This window comes from Typopeltis vanoorti, chromosome 13, assembly GCF_054136105.1.
Source record: "Typopeltis vanoorti isolate ZY-2024b chromosome 13, IOZ_Tvanoo_1.0, whole genome shotgun sequence".
Taxonomy (NCBI): Eukaryota; Metazoa; Arthropoda; class Arachnida; order Uropygi; family Thelyphonidae; genus Typopeltis; species Typopeltis vanoorti.
In genome coordinates, this window is record NC_143561.1 from 36,449,051 (window position 1) to 36,461,668 (window position 12,618).

Consider the following 12,618-nt stretch of genomic DNA (forward strand, 5'->3'; position numbering starts at 1 on the left):
TAATCTAGATGGGGTCTTATCAAGGCTCGATATAGAGGAACAATGACTTGTTTGTCTCTGCTTGTTAAAGTATTTTTCAGCAACCAAGTGATTTGATGAGCTGTTTTGGCCACTTTTGCAATGTGCCCCCTAAACTTCAACTCCCTATCCACCACACTCCCAAATCCCTGGCCTCATCAGGTTATGATAGGTTTTCAAAGCAGCAGAAGATTAAAGACTCTTCCTTGAATCTGTCTCTGCTTTAGTGTATCCTAACTTCACTAAATTTGGTTGTGTAAAACTGCATTTGGGAAATGCTTGTCTTTAGCCCATCATTCCAATGATAGTGAGCACCCAATCATGTCCATTGGCACAATTCATGACTTAACTGTTTAATTTACTTGATAAGTTACTGTGTTTTTCTGATATAGTTTTTGCTTAATATGACATTTTCTGGGAATACAACCTTCACAGTTTGTATATGTCACTGTTCAGTTCTAAGAATATTTTTTACAGTTTACTCTCCTCTGGCAAATGTATAGAGATTACAGGAACAGTTTATTACAATGAATAGTTTGCTATAGTGAAGTTCCTTTAGTTTATAGGACTTTGTTCAAGAATATTTTGGTAGTTTGTTATAGTGCGAGTCAACTATAATAGTGGGAATAAAAATGCAATAATGTTTTTTGTTTTTTGTTTTGAAGTTATGAAATTAAATATTGATTTAATTATACAAAAAAAGCGAAGCTATTTTTTTTATTTCATATTTGATTAATTTTTATATTTAATATCTTGTAGCTATTTTAGATCCATGAATCATATAATTTTTTCACTTTTATTAGAAATTATTCTATCTTCTCTTTTATCCATTAGCATCCATGAGATTATGTATGGGCTCTCGGAGAGGATTTATTTGCAGAATGAAGATTGGTAATGTTCAACCTGATGCTATGTGTCCTGGACATTTGCATCGCATAAGGCAAAGAAATAGTTTAGGACCTTCAACAGATGGAAATGCATATGCTGTTGTTCACTGTACAGGGTATATAAAAAATTGGCCACCTTCAGGTAAATCATTTTTGTTTATGTACATATATTTATCTTTTTTTCTTTTTTTTTGATAGGATACAATCTGTAGACAAGATCTAAGACACAATGAAAAAACAATGTATGTTTAATGGAACATTTTTTTTAAAAACATGCTCAGATGGCTTGGCAAATTAAGATTAAAATTTTTTTTCTAACCTGATTCATAAAAACCTAAAAACATCCAATGCCTTAATACAAGGATGAACTAACGATAACCTAAAAATAAATAAATAAACTTACTAAAATAAATATACTCTTCAGTAGAATAACCTACTGAAGAGTAAATGGTTCGTTGGCCATTTCTGCCCTTTACTAAGCAAGATGGTTGTTGATGTTGGGCTTGAAAATGAAAATAATCATTGTCATATCACATCATCTTCTTTGAGGCATGTCCATCTAACCTGCCACACTTCCATCTTAATTTCAGTCTCTTGTATTCCTTTTAGTACAGTTAACTCACAGATATCAAAGGAATGGTAAACTTCTGGGTTTGGTATCTGACTCTATGATGAACTTCGACTGTATTTCTTAAATGATTTGTTCATCCTTTTTTTAAGTTATGTTTTTTATTCTCATCTCATCATCTTCCTTACATTATACTTTTTATCTGTCATTTGTTATATTTCTGCTGCCTATCTTAATATGCTCATTGCTATAAAATACTAAGAAAATAGATTTTTTTCCCCCTTCAGTACCAATGTCTCTGCCAGTGGAAGACTTCACAGTATGTGCAAGACCATCATACCTCTAGGGCTAGTCCCATGCTTAACTTCCAGCAACAGTGAAGCATACTACATATTTCTTTTCTCTCTTGCTGTATTGCATTCACTACTTGTGAAAAACACACTGAAGGATAACCTATGAAATTATAGAATTCCTTCTACTTGGCAGTCTTAGTGCATTACTATTGAATCTGCAAATAGGCATTAAAAATGTGATGGGTAGCCTGTGCAAAACAACATTGGTTATGATATTCTGCCCTGCATCTGATATTGTAAATTATTATTTACAGGGGGAGAATATCATTGACAATGAGATGTTCATGATTCATATTCAGATCTACACATAGTTTTGCAGTCATGTAATGCTCATACACTATGCTTAACAAGTGTGCACCTCAGTCACTGTTGTTCCTTGATGTTGGCCTTCTGCCTTTCCTACTCTTTCCCATAGTGACATCACCTTCAAGAGAAAACTGATTTTGAGTGGAAATCAGAACATTCTCAAAAGTAAGAGGGAGTGAAGTAGACTCTTTCTTCTAGGTAATAAGACAGGAGGAATGTGTTTTGATAACATTGAAATTCACTAGATTATCTTCAACCCCACTTGAGAATGGTGAGGTGATCAGTGTTTTAAGACATGTTATGGAAGATTTTGAAGCTTGGATCATTTGAGTACTACAGTATTTCTCAACTGAAGAAGAGGAATGAAGAGTACCATTACCAGCAAAACTATGAGGTAAAGAGTGAGAGAGAGAGAGAGAGAGAGAAGGAGAGTAGGTCAGTGATAAGAGAAAGAGCATAAGTAAGAGTATTAAACTCTTAGGTACTCCATCATTGATAAAGAAACCTGTTGAGAGGAACTGGCAGTCCAATCACAAAGGGCAGGAGAGAGAGAGAGAGACCATAAGATGATAGCTCGGCAAGGAGATCTCACTGCAAGACACAATAAGATTATTATTATTATTACGGGCGCCTCCATAGAGTCCAAAGACTCATCACAGGAGACCTAAACTAGCCACACAATGGCAGCACAGATGCCTTGGAAATATCAAGAATGACCACAGGTTTCTCCAAATATGCAAGGATCTGCTCTAGAACAAGAATGGCAGAATCCAAATTGGCAATCATTAATTAACTGATGGCTGAACAAAGGCTTGCTTCTGTACTGTTGGGCAGATGCCAGTTGAGTATGACAGGTTATATAGGTGATACAGGATGGTTATTAATTCTGGATCACAAGATTTTATCACAACTGAAAAGATAAAATCTAGACCAGGAGACTTATTATCATCATGGCTATTGAGTATTGTATTTTCTCAATTTCCTTCTCATGAAAGATCAGAGAAAGCAAGTTGAGCATTGTTTGTGGAATATTGGGAGGAGATTTGCCAAGCATTGGAGGGGAAGAATGATGCCAAGAGGTCTATCTTAATGTTAGTAGATATACTGTTTTGGCTCTTTGTTTTTTCTACAGATAATTCAATGGTCACTGCTCCAGTGAACTGTCAGCCATCATTCCTTCACTTTCTGTTTGGCTTAAAACAAGAATGCAGCTGCTCAGCATCTCTTTTCAGTACAGCTGCAAACATGTTGAACCTACTTTTCCTCATTTATTCTATCTACCTCTCTCCACTGGAACAGCCTTCCTATTGAAGTGTTTTCCACCAAATACATCCTCCAGCTCAATAGCTTTCTTCTTTCTCAATCCTTACCAGCACTTCACACGGCACTGATGTGCTATAGGTGCTTCTATTTCTCACATACGAGGACTAAAAAAAACACTAATATCTTAATTGAATTTTAATTATATTTTTTTAGAAATTTATTAAGTTATTAATTGTATTAATGGCTTCTGTAGTCCAGTTGTAAAAATGCCTTCCTTGATTAGAAAGACTTTTGAATCTTATACAGAATTTAAGGAATATTTATGAAGACTTTTCAATAGAAGGTGAACTAGCTGATTTGATGTGTAAGACTGTTAATGAAAACCAAATTACTTGATCATAACAGGCCATTTGTCTAATATATTGGTGAAAATATGATGAGATAAGATGGGCTATGTTGTATTGCATTAGGTAAAAATAAATTTTTAAAATGTATTTAAAATATCATATTGTATATTGTGAAATAAGTCCATAAATTACTTTTAGAATGTCAGTAGTAATGTTTGGATTATCTCTTCAAAATATTACCCTCTTTCTCTCTTTCTCTCTCTCTCTCTGCTTTAATCATAAATACACATAATGTTTTGATATGAAAATTTTATATTTCTTAATAACTTTTCCTTTTCTTTTCCTACTTATTTCAGAGATTAATTATTTATTTATAATAGGTGTTCAAATAGAACGACTAGATCCTGAGGATGCTCATAGTGGTAGTCATTGTTGCCTTGTTGCCATTGGACGTCTGCAAGTTACAAGTACACCCAATACCAGTGACTTGATGGGTTCAAATTCATCCAATGAATTCATATCTCGACACAGTATGGAAGGAAAATTCACCTTTGTTGACCAAAGGTAACACAATTTCTAAACTGCTGTTAAGTTTAATTCTATTGGTCTAATTACAATCTCTTGATCTTGTAGTAAACATTTCAAAAGTTCATTCTTTAAAATTAAAAAAAATATTATTCCATTTGATACTGATATACAGTGACCTGTCATTTATCTTGACTTTCAAATAACTAAACCTTCAATTAATTCCTCAAATTGGTTAGCATATGTAACTGTGATGTGCACAGCTCAATAAATACACTCATCCACTTGCCTGTGGTGAGTAGATTTTGCAGCTGGGGAGTACGGCATACTGGACAAAATAGAATATTTTTTATTTAATTTATAAATAACTTTCTAAACAAAATCTTTTTTTTTTTTATTTTTTTTTTAACTTTCAGAAATCATAGAAGAATATGCATGATAATATAAAGAGCCATTCTAGTAACAAAAATTAATGCAACAAATTATATTTTCCCCAAAAAAAGCAATGCTTTTTTTTTTACTGTTCTTCCTATTCTTGTTTCTTATTATATATTGATGGCTCCTTCTTGAAATTGTTCTCACATGAAGAAAATTTTCTCCAATCATGATACAACACTACTAATCACTTTATGGAACTGCTATTGACTTATTGGGACATGTTATTAAAAAGGAAGAGTGTGTGTGGTGGGGTCTTAGACAAGTACTTTTTTTCTTTTTTTTTCATGATGAGTAGGATTTTGCATAATTTGTCAAGTCCTGGTAAAATATGCATTAGGAGGGTAGCTGAAACCGGACCTAGTGATCTAGGAATCTATTTTCCTAGACTATTTTAGGAAATCTAGAAAAATTTTGAGGGGGGGGGGAAACGGATTAATAGTAATGGTAAATACCTGCTGAATATTTAGGTATCTAGAATAATGAGTTAAAAAAAAAAAACTATTAAATGAGGTAGCCAATGATAGAACAGCAGTAAATAGAAGTGGTGGGAGGGAAGAACTATCTGAAACTTGAAATGTTAAAAGGCAGCCGGAGTAAATGATATTTGATGAGAAATTCTGAAATATAGTATAAATGGTATAAAATGTTTTACAGTGGCTATGCTGCATAAACCAAAACTGAATGCTAGATAGTGGAACTTTCATCTTATCCAGGAAATATTTCTGCAAGAATTCTTAAGGAGATGCTACGAAAATTGTTGAAAAACAATATTTCTTAGCACACACGCAAATATATATATATATATATATATATATTTGTGTGTGTGCTAATATATATATACATATTTTGTTGCTTTACTTTTGCTACCTCTTATCACTCTCCTAATTCTGATATTTATCTTCATAAATAAATTATCACAAATCACCGCACTGACTTCTGATAATTTATCTATTAAGGATGATTTTCTACATTCTAATTCTCCAAGCAGTGAGATCATCTTTCTTGGTTTTCATAGTTCTTCTCTAAGGGGATATTCAAGTTTGCGCCTGCAGTACTTGCAGGCGCAAACTTGACTTTCTTGTCTTTGCTTTCTTAGGAAATAGGGTTAAAAACCAAGTTCATATAAAATTACTTGGTAGAATGGGAGTTCATGTCTTTCATCATCGGCCTTTGGAGTATAAAAGATTGCTGAGAGTCAGCTGGTAGTAAGAGGGGAAGAGAGCGAAAGGTAGAGTATGATAGTTGGAGGTAGTAAAGAGGCCTAAGTCAACCTGTTTAGCTGTATAACCCAGAGGTTGTGGCTAAAAGGTCTGTGAACATCTTCTCCTTGCACCTATTCTTTAAAAAAAACTTTGAAATAAACTTTTCTTATATGCGCCCGTAAAATAATTAACAATTTAACTAACCAGGTGTCTATGGAGGTCATCTCCTAACACCTGTTTTAGTATAAAACTTAAGCCGGATTTTTTTTTTTTTTTTGGAAAAAAATAAAAAATAAAAAATGAACACTTAGCTACGGGAGTCAAAAGATAAAATTACTGCGGGAATGAAAACATTTCTGCGTGAATTAGAGCATAAAAGTTATGAGTGTTTTTTTTATTTATTTATTTTTATTTATTTAAATTTTTTTTTTTTTAATAAAAGAAGCAGTAAAGAACTGGCCAACCTTACACCACAGGCAAAACAAGATTTGGGGGAAGAATCTGGCCCGAGAGATGCTGCTTTTTTTATTTATTTATTTTTATTTATTTAAAATTTTTTTTTTTAATAAAAGAAGCAGTAAAGAACTGGCCAACCTTACACCACAGGCAAAACAAGATTTGGGGGAAGAATCTGGCCCGAGAGATGCTGCTCCCAAGGAGCAGCACCACCTTGCTGTAAGCCTTCGCAGCCCAGGTTCTCAAATTTGTCCCCTCCTATATGAACTGTAAGAACCTGTGGAGAAAGAAAAAGAAAAACAGATGTTACTTTTTAAAGGAACAGACATGGTATGATTAGGCCCTGTCTCAGGACACAGAGGATACGAGGTTTGCACCATTTATTTACAAACCTCCCATCCCCTGGTATATGCCTTTCTTGTGCGAAAAACCTAGGGAGGTAGAAATAGATCCCGCTGAGTATTCTGGCTTGTATACTGTTTTCATCGCTGATTTGAGACTTTTTCTGCACTTTCCAGATGTGATACTTGATTACATTGATGAGGAAAATTGTAAATTTCTGAAATTTTTTGACTGGTGGGGGAAATTGCAGGTACAAGACCTCCTCTAGTGTAAGTGGCTGGATTCCCACGCTTAATCTCTGCCAGACATGTCGGGTGGGGGGGAGGGGCACAAGTAAAAGAAATGTCCCACCGTTTCAACGCTCTGGCAGACATCGCAGAAGGGGTTGCACGGTCTTGAATTGTATCGGGACATAACCAGTTTCACCGGTAGCTGACCATAGGCTATTTGCCATGCTAGGTCCCGGTGAAATGGCTGTCCCCAGCTATTTCTGATATTTTGAAATAGCGTTTCCATGTTAGTTTCTATATTTGGCATATCACATCTGGAAAGTTGAAAGAACTCCCAATATCTTGCTTGTGGCTTTAATTTTAGGATTTCCCTCCCTTCGGTTTTAAATTTTTTAAGCTGTTGGCATAATGGATAATACCATTCTGGAACAACCTCTGCACTGGGATCAGCATGTCCCGTGGCCCCAAAGTAGGGGAGAAAATGCCTTAGAAAGTATTTAATTAGGGATCTTGAAATATGGTTAGATTTTAAGGCCTTCCCTGTGGTTTTGAGAGTGTTTGCGTAGAATAGGCAGTTTAATTTCGGAAGTGAGAAAAACCCCCTTGATTGGTTTTGAGATTTAGATATTCTTTTTTTAACCTCATGCTTTCTTCCGTTCCAAAAAAAATCTATTAGTATTTGAATTAATATTTAATGATTTTCTCTCGTTAACCTGTCCATAGTTTTGCTGATGACAGCATCCTTCCTTCATTTTCATTCATTCATTCAACAAACCCTGTAGCTCAAATGATTGAAACTTCAAGATCTACTGACTGGAAAGATCAATGTTTAAACTACTTAAATACTGATCTTCTCACCATTTTCTAGTGGTCATTCCTTTCCTTGGTTTTGATAACGTTCCAATCTCTAGTCAAGATCATAATTCTCTTCTTGGATTGAGTTTCACATTAGCCTTTCATTTAAAAACACTTCTCACCTGCATAACTCCTGACACATCATAAATCCACATAAATCATAAATCAATCCACACTTTATTTTGCTGTTCTTACATTTGGGATGGTGCAAAAAAAAAAAAAAAAAAAAAAAAAAACCATACATACACTGCTTGAAAAGAAATCAATGGACACCCCAATTGCCAAGGTGCATCTTTGCCATACAACAAGTCACATGCTTGTAGCCAGTATAAATCCAAGGAATATGATGCTCCCAAGTCAGAGCAAATGTGTCTGGGTGAAATGGCTGTGAGAAGGGAACTGATGGAGTTTAAAAGAGGCATTGTGATAGGATGCCATGTTGCAGGTCTATCTGTTTGGCAAATTGTTGACATATTGGGTCATCCAAGGTCAACAATCAGTGATACCATTCTGAGATGGAAGTTGGGGGGGGTCAACTTCAAGTGTTACTTGCAGTGGTGAGTCATCCGCTGCTGGAGGTCAATGTTCAGGGCACAAAAACATCAGAACTGAGGCTAATAACATGGGTTTCCATGATAGAACTGCAATATGTAAGCCCCACATTACTCAAACCAACATGCACCCTCATCTTCAGTGGTGCAGAGCATGTACAGTGGGACGTGGAAATTTGGAAAGTTGTGTTATGGAGCACTGAATCACACTACACCCTCTACCAAGCAGATGGACTTGGACACCTGGCCATCTGCTTGGTAGAGGGTGTCCAATGAACGTCTCTTACCAGAGTGCGTAACCCTAACTATGAAATTTCTAGGTGGTGGTAGTTTGATGGTATAATGCCTGTTTTTCTTGGTTTGGCCTCAGACCTCTGTTTATAGTGCCCTGAACATTGACCTCCAAAAGGTATCTAAACATTCTGAACAATGCAATGCTTCCTACTTTGTGGCATTTCTACAGAACTGCACATTGTCTCTTTTAGAGACAATACACCATGTCATAAGGCTCCTGCTGTAACTGCATAGTTTGTGGACACAACACTTTACTGGCCTCCACAAAGTCCTGATCTCAACCCTATTGTATATCTGTGGGATGAACTGGAGAACCCAAAGATGAACTTTGGGTGAGGTCAAGTGACGCCCACTCCACAACAGTCCAGGACTCCCTTGTATGCCTACAAGAAGAATGGTGCAAAATTCCCATTGATCGTTATTGCATGCTTGTTGAAAGTATGCCCTACAGAATTGCTATAGTCATCACAGCAAAAGGAGGCCCTACATGTTATTAACATTGGTTGTATGTCTGTTTGTTCCTCACACAATGGTGTCCATTCACTTCTTTCCAAGCAGTGTAGTGCTTGATGCTATCCAGAAGAGGATAATCTGCTCAGCAGATGACTCTCTCTCTCTCTCTCTCATACTCCCTCCAGTTGCTTTCTTATAGATGCTCTGTTTCTGCATCATGCCTTTTCTATGTATTTTCATGGCTGCTGTTCCAGTGAACTAGCTGCTCTTGCAATCATTTCTCCACTTTGTTCTAGATATGAAAGAACACAAACAACTTTTGGTGACAACCAGTGCACATTGTTCAGCTCCAATTTTATCAAACTACCTTCTTGTATGTGAATGGATTATGTTACATCTCACAACAGTTGTTTACATATTTTAATGAAAGAGACAGATGAGCACACAGACTTTTTGAAGATTGTGTTTCTTGTGTAATCGTCAAATACTAAGATAATGGAGACGTAAACTACATTTGTTTCCTACACGGTGAAAAGAAGAATTTGCATTATTATTATTTTAAGTCATTATTTATTTATTTTTCATTATATTTCTTCTCAAATAGTTTATTATACACTCATATTCACAAGAATATAGTAATTTTATTGCTGTAAATATTTCACCTAGAAACTAACAGGTCATCAGCATAATCACAAGGTGAAACTACAATAAAGAACAAAGAATTCTTTGTTGTAGCTGTGCCTTGTGATTATGCTGATGCACTGATGATGACCAATTAGTTTCTAGTTGAAATATTTGCAGTAATAAAATTACTATATTCTTGTGAATTCTAAGCTAAGCTAAGCTAATGCATTTTTATTCCCGTATATATAGGGAGTAGGCGAGGCCGATTTTAGCCCTATCTAACTTTTTGGAGACTAAGTGGGCAGTTCAATCTCCACTGGTACCCAATTAGAGATAGCTGGCCCAAGGCTATCACTAATTAAGCAGCATGCAGTGAAGAGTGACGGCTCAACAAGTGCCGCCATCTCGTGGTCCGACCCTAACACTCGTATTTAATGTCTGAAATAATGTGGGTTCTACAGTCGATTTTCTTGAGTTTACGGGATGAAAAACCCGAGTTTCCGGGAGAAAAAACCCACTTGCCCATGCCAGAGATCAACTAACTTGGAACCGGTTGAAAAAAGGCTTAGAAAAAAATTCCTCTAGTCGCCAACTAGACTCGAAATCAAGTCTTCCTTCGTGCAGCCAAGCGCCATGGTGTGCAAATGCCACATCCACTGAGTTACACAGGCTCATGTATAATAAATGTTACAATGCACAGGTTCCATTAAAAATTCATCTCAAATAGTTTGTTATATAGATATTGATATTTTGTTATTATTCTTTATTACCCTTTTAAAGTCAATTTCTGTTGTTGGAATTCTCTTTCTTTGAGATTCTTAAAGTTAATAAATAACTGTTGGAGGACAGTGCCATCAGATTGGTTGAAAGCTAAGGTTATATCTATATTTAAGAAAAGATAGACATGATTGTGGAAATTATAGAGGAATAAGCTTATTTAATACAGGTTACGAAATATATAGTAAAGTGGTTTTAGACACAGAAGATTTTGTATAGATAATATTTATATCTTAAAACAAATTATTGGAAAGAAATGAGGATTTAATTTGGAGATGATAATCTTTATAGATTATGAGAAAGCTTTTGATAAAATACAAAAAAAAAAATTGTAGAGTATAATGAATAAACAAGAATATCCATTACTTTTAGTATAAGTTGTACAAGATTTAATAGAAGATACAAAAATAAAGTTACTAAGTTAACAGAAGAGACTGAATGTAATCAGGGGATGTAGTTGTCTCCATATCTATTCAATATTTCAATATATATATATATGTGTGTGTGTGTGTTAAAACTATTGAATATATATATATAGGACCAGCTCTACTGATGGTGCAGCACGTGCATTAGCACAGGGTAACAAGTTTTTTGGGGTGGTAAAATTGGCCTAAACTATACGAAAAATAATTTAAAAAAGTAATTTATTCCTTCTCTGTTGAAATCAGACTTCAAGATGTCGTTAGTTAAATTTTTGCATAATAAAACTTCATTGTACTGTATATTTTTTTAAAAATCATAATCATTTAAAATAATGTAGTATTATGTTGCATTTAATATCACACTGTCAGTTGTTAATAACAGCTTCTATGTTGCATTTTCCGATTCATTGTTGTCCATGAGTTGACCTCGACCTGAGGTTAAAATACATGCATATTTATCAAAATTGCTTAATGAAAGTACAGTAACATATTCTTAATGAATATAGAATTACAAGATTATATTATATATAAAATTTCAGAATGATTGAATTAATTTGAAATCTTGTATAACATAACAATGGTCGTTATCCTGTCTTCATATGCGATTTCCATTGTTTCTTATTTGTGAGCGAGAATCCGACCAGTCTATGGTGCAATGTTAACAATGATGTGATGATTGTGTCTTTTAGTGTTTTACATTGGTGTGAGCCCATGGAATGTAGCCAGTCCTGAAGTAATCTTCAACTTTTAATGTGGCTGTGTTCTTTCCCAAGTAGCAAGTGTACTCTTTCAAAACTAAAGCTTATTAAAACTTATTTACATTCTACAATGGCCGAAACTCGATTGGAAGGTCTTGCCATGATTTCAATTGAACATGAAATCGATCAGAAATTAGACTATATTGGCCTTATTTGTGATTTTTGCAAATATGAAAGCAAGAAAAGTTTTGTTTTAAACAGTAGGTTTACATTTTACAGTGAAAATGTAAGTTCATCATCATCATCATCATCATCAAATTCCTGCCATGTACCCTCAAGGGGTGTACAGGATATGACAGTACTACATGAAAAATTACATCATTACTAACTTCCTATCTACAATTTTCCTCCAAATCAGTCTGTTACTTGTCAAAACTCCAACATTATCAGATCTTATATTTCTATCGTCTAAGGCACTTTGTACCGTATCAATCCACCTATATCTTGGTCTTCCTCTGGGTCGTTTTCCTGCCAACCTGGCAGAGAACACTTGTTTTGCTAATCTTTCCTCTCCCATTCTATTTAAGTGACCATACCATCTGAGATTAGCTCTGCTGACGCATTCCTGGATGCTGACAATGTCAAGACAATGTCTTATGTTAAGATATGGCATGTGTTCTGAAATCTAAAAAAATTATATTTACCATAGTTATGTGTTTGTGATTTAGCAGTTCATTCTACATGACATGATGAGCATTACTTACATGTAAGTTAATAGTAATACATTATTTTCTTTCTTTCTTTTAACCTTTTAAAGGTGTTTGACGAGTATACTCAGCATTTTTTAGAAATGACCACTTTTTTGGGTAATGACGAGTATACTCATCATGTGAAAAAATAAATTACCATTTGTGACAAAAATTAAAATTTTAGTAAAAATTAAAAAATTTATTTCTCTTATTATTATAAAGGAATCTAATGATCAATGATTTTTTATACTTTATGAAAA

General features: G+C 34.7%; 1 protein-coding gene across 5 annotated transcripts in view; it reads left to right on the forward strand.

Moving 5' to 3' along the window:
- tgo (Aryl hydrocarbon receptor nuclear translocator homolog tgo) overlaps window positions 1-12,618 on the forward strand; it is a 439,650-nt gene that overhangs the window by 377,714 nt on the left and 49,318 nt on the right. For all 5 annotated transcript variants that reach the window (XM_090402556.1, XM_090402553.1, XM_090402554.1 and 2 more), the window contains 2 exons: window positions 853-1,047; window positions 4,123-4,306. In XM_090402556.1, coding sequence (XP_090258682.1) covers window positions 853-1,047; window positions 4,123-4,306 — 379 coding nt within the window. The remainder of the gene's footprint in view (window positions 1-852; window positions 1,048-4,122; window positions 4,307-12,618) is intronic.